The 3,958-nt window shown below is 41.3% G+C and overlaps 1 protein-coding gene across 1 annotated transcript; it reads left to right on the top strand.

The window, feature by feature from the left end:
• Positions 1 to 1,241: 1,241 nt before the first annotated feature.
• Positions 1,242 to 1,885, top strand: LOC120528785 (ribonuclease H-like). The gene is made up of 2 exons (XM_039752916.1): positions 1,242 to 1,819; positions 1,870 to 1,885. The coding sequence occupies exons 1-2, from the start codon at positions 1,242 to 1,244 to the stop codon at positions 1,883 to 1,885; spliced, it is 594 nt and encodes a 197-aa protein (XP_039608850.1).
• The last annotated feature ends 2,073 nt before the right edge of the window (positions 1,886 to 3,958 follow it).

Genomic DNA, 3,958 nt, shown 5'->3' with positions numbered 1-3,958 from the left:
ATGTAATTTCAATCACACATTAATTGCTATTACGATTAGCAAAATATCCTTCTAGAATATGTCAAAATATAAAAGAGTTACAAGATATACAGTACATTGAACAATACAACTTTTTTGCATCATACTTTACCTAATCAAATGGCCTAGTATTAGTGTATTACTTCTATCTTGCCTTTTCAGCCATACATCAAAGAACTCCTTTATGCCGATCTTCATGAAAAATTAACAATTTATGAAATAGGAGAACCAACTTTTTTGTGAAAAGTAAAAGAAGTAGAGAACTTGAGAAGAAGAAGTAAAATTGAGCAGTAAAAATAAAGTAAAATACTGGGTGAGTCAAAATGATGTTAACACTAATGGATTATTTTTATCTCAACCACACCTTTCCAGGTCGATGGATAGGTCTTGGTGGACCTACCTGCTCAGCTTTGGAAAAGGTACGATGTTTCCATTATGTGGATGATATAATGTTAACTGGGGATGAAGCGTCAGTAACAAAGGCATTGACAGTTTTAATATCCCACATGGAGAGCAGAGGATGGGCTATCAATAAAGACAAAATCCAAGGACCCGCCAGAGAAGTTAAATTTCTGGGCATGATGTGGTTTGGACCAGAAAAACGAGTGCCCCAAAAAGTAATTGACTCTTTGTATAAATTAAAGGCACCAACTAACAAAAAAGGAGCTCAATCCTTTGTGGGTTTAATGGGCTTTTGGAGAGCATTTGTGCCACATTTGGGACTAATTTTAAGACCTATACATGATGTTGTCAAGAAAAAGGCACAGTTTGAATGGACAGGAAAACAACAAGTTGCTTTTGAGGCAGCTAAAGAAGCTTTAGTCCAACACCAAGGACTGGGACCTTTAAAAGCTAATTTGCCTTTTGAACTGGAAGCCACAGAACAGAACAATATTGCTACGTGGAGCTTATGGCAGAAAAATGGGTGCAAGCGAATCCCCATCGGCTTTCGGAGCCGACAAATAACAGAGTCACAGAGTAAATATGCACCACTTGAAAAGCAGCTTCTTACAGCATACTGGGCTCTTTTGCACACTGAGAGACAGACAGGTCCTGCTCCGGTAAAGCTACGCACTAACTTGCCCATTGCTGGGTGGGTTAGAGATAATGGTCTGGGAGCGAGAGCAGGCGCTGCCCAAAATCAGACTTTATGCAAGTGGAAATGGTATTTACAAGCCAGAGCACACTTTGAAGGCAAAGACACGAGTGCCTTACAAGGGGCTATGGCCGGAGCTGTGATTTATGAAGATCCAGAGGACATACCACCTGTTGTGCCTGTAGTGGAGTCGCCCTTTAAAGAAGCACCAGCATACAGTCATTTGACACCAGTGCAACAGGAGAACAGCTGGTTCACAGACGGGTCAGCAACCGTAGAAGGAGGTACAAGGCTTTGGAGAGCAGTGGCTTATCAACCTCACACTGAGACCATCCTGAAGCAACAGGGGAAAGGTAAATCAAGCCAATGGGCTGAACTTATTGCCTTCGCTATGGCATTAACAGAAAATCAAAGCTTCCCTGTTGTTGTTTATACTGATAGCTGGGCAGTTTTTCAAGGACTAACAGTGTGGATCACAATGTGGAGAAGGGCTGCTTGGACTATTCATGGGAGAGAACTTTGGGGTGGCACAGAACTGTGGGAGCAGCTTTGGACAATGGGCACAAGAGGGGAAACTCTCATTGGTCATGTAGATGCCCATGCCCCTCTGATATCCCTTGAAAGGCTTTATGACCAACAAGCTGAATTAATAGCTGCTGTTCGAGAAATCAACCTGGAAGAAGCCTATACAGAGAATGAAGACCTGTGCACCTATGCTGAAGTAAATGTAATCAAGCCTTCCTTAATATCATTAGCAAGGTGGGCTCATGAAACTTCAGGACACATGGGAGCAGAAAAAACATATCAATGGTGTCATCAGCGATGTATACCAGTCACTATTGATATTGTTAAACAAATAGTGAACAATTGCTCCACATGTACAGAAGTAAAACAATGGCCCCTACAGAAGAAGGCAACTGGTAAACTGAAGAGAGGAATGGGACCAGGACAAATTTGGCAGGTGGATTACATTGGGCCACTGCCACGAGAAAATAGACTATTATATGCTTTAACTGCAGTAGATACTTATTCTGGACTGTTACAAGCTTATCCATCAACAAGAGCTGACCAGAAAGCTACACTTAATGGACTGAGCCAGTTAATCCAAGCATATGGAGTGCCTGAAGAAATCCAAAGTGATCAAGGAAGCCACTTTGCTGGAAGAGACGTACAAGAGTGGGCTCAAGGAGCTGGCATTCAATGGACTCTGCATATCCCTTATCACCCACAGGCTGCAGGACTTATTGAAAGAATAAATGGCCTGTTGAAAGAACAAGTTAAAAAACTAACTGGGCACAATCATCTTAAAGGCTGGACTAAAGTTTTAAAGCAAGCCTTATTTAATCTCAATAATCGTCCGTTGGCAGGGTCCACACCTTTTATGAGACATCAAAATGTCGGAGGAGAGCCACCTGTGTGTGCCCTCCGCCTGACAACAATTAGTCCACTGGCAAACAATGAAGTAACTCCCACAGGGTTATTGGTTAGGGCACCTAAATCACTTACAATCAAGTTAAACTCCTCAGAAAGACTCAGCTTGGGAATAACAGGTCAGTGGCCAAAGGAATGGGAGGTGAGAATAAATGTTGAAATGCTTGTAACAGATGCATGTTTAACAGAGACATTAGAGATCTGTGTAAATGAATGGTATTTAGTTTTAGAAAATCAAGGCAATAAAGACATACACATAGCTGAAGGACAGGCCATATGTAAATTGCACATAGAAAAAGTCACACATGTTTTAGTCAGTATTGAACAGTTTAAAGGAGAAATAGGAGGAAAGGTATGGGTTTTAACTCCAGGGCAAAAGCTGAGGGCAGGAGAAATAATAGCTGCAGGACCAGGAGACACTAGAATGGTTCTTTTAACGGGCTCTCAGTCGCCCCTCTGCTTTCCCTTACACAGATTATCCTCACATGTGGAATAATCGGGATAGATGGTTTCTGGACCGGATGGAGTCGATGCACCCCCTATAACAAAGTCTTTTGGGCTGCTGATACGCCAGGAACGGAAAAGTATGTAACCTTGAACTTCACACTTACCAAGAACTGAACCTGGCAGTTACGAGACAAGACATCTACGGCTCCATTTCACATGAAACTGGAATATCCTGACTTGTTACCTTTACCTGTGATGACTTATGAAGACACTGAAATAACTGTGACTGTGCATAATAACGTATCTGTCTGGTTGGCTATGATGAACTGTAAACCTGATTCTAATGGACTATCATGTTGGACAATTGAAGGGGGGGGCAACAACTGACTGCAATATCAACACCTGAAAATGATGTAATATTATATGTGTTTAAACAGGAAGCAACAACAAATATAAAAGCACCAGTAATGTTATGGGAAATTCATAAGACTAGGAGAGGGAATGGTTATCCATTTGATGCAACATTACTGAGACAAATGAAGGGTTGTAAAAAAGCTAGGATAGCACATAAAATAATTACTGTAGCACTCAACATTAATGTTAGTGGGTTTGATATAAAACGTCACGAGTTTCCAAGAGGAGAACATATAGTACCACACAGTACAGGTGAGACATATAATTGTAAAAACATACAATCCTTATGGCCTCCTCATAAGGTAGAAATAAAACGAAGGCCAAAGCGAGACATGTGGGGAGCTATAGATACTGGTTTAGGAGTAGGAGGTTTAGGTTTAGGATCTCTTAATACTGCTGATATAGCAGCAATATATCACAAAATATCATCTATTAGTGTGAAACAAGCCAATAGTTTGCAAACTTTGGCTCATTGGGGGCCAGAGTTGGCAGACAGGCATATACAGGAGTTGCTATTATGGAAGACTCACCATGGGTGGTTAAATGAGTCCT

The sequence above is a fragment of the Polypterus senegalus genome, chromosome 4 (assembly GCF_016835505.1).
Source record: "Polypterus senegalus isolate Bchr_013 chromosome 4, ASM1683550v1, whole genome shotgun sequence".
In the NCBI taxonomy this organism is placed as follows: Eukaryota; Metazoa; Chordata; class Cladistia; order Polypteriformes; family Polypteridae; genus Polypterus; species Polypterus senegalus.
This window is presented reverse-complemented; position numbering and strand designations above follow the sequence as displayed.

What these genes read in the sequence shown, in the direction of transcription:
- LOC120528785 (XM_039752916.1), top strand. Translation starts at nt 1,242, where the DNA reads ATGGCCGGAGCTGTGATTTATGAAGATCCAGAGGACATACCACCTGTT.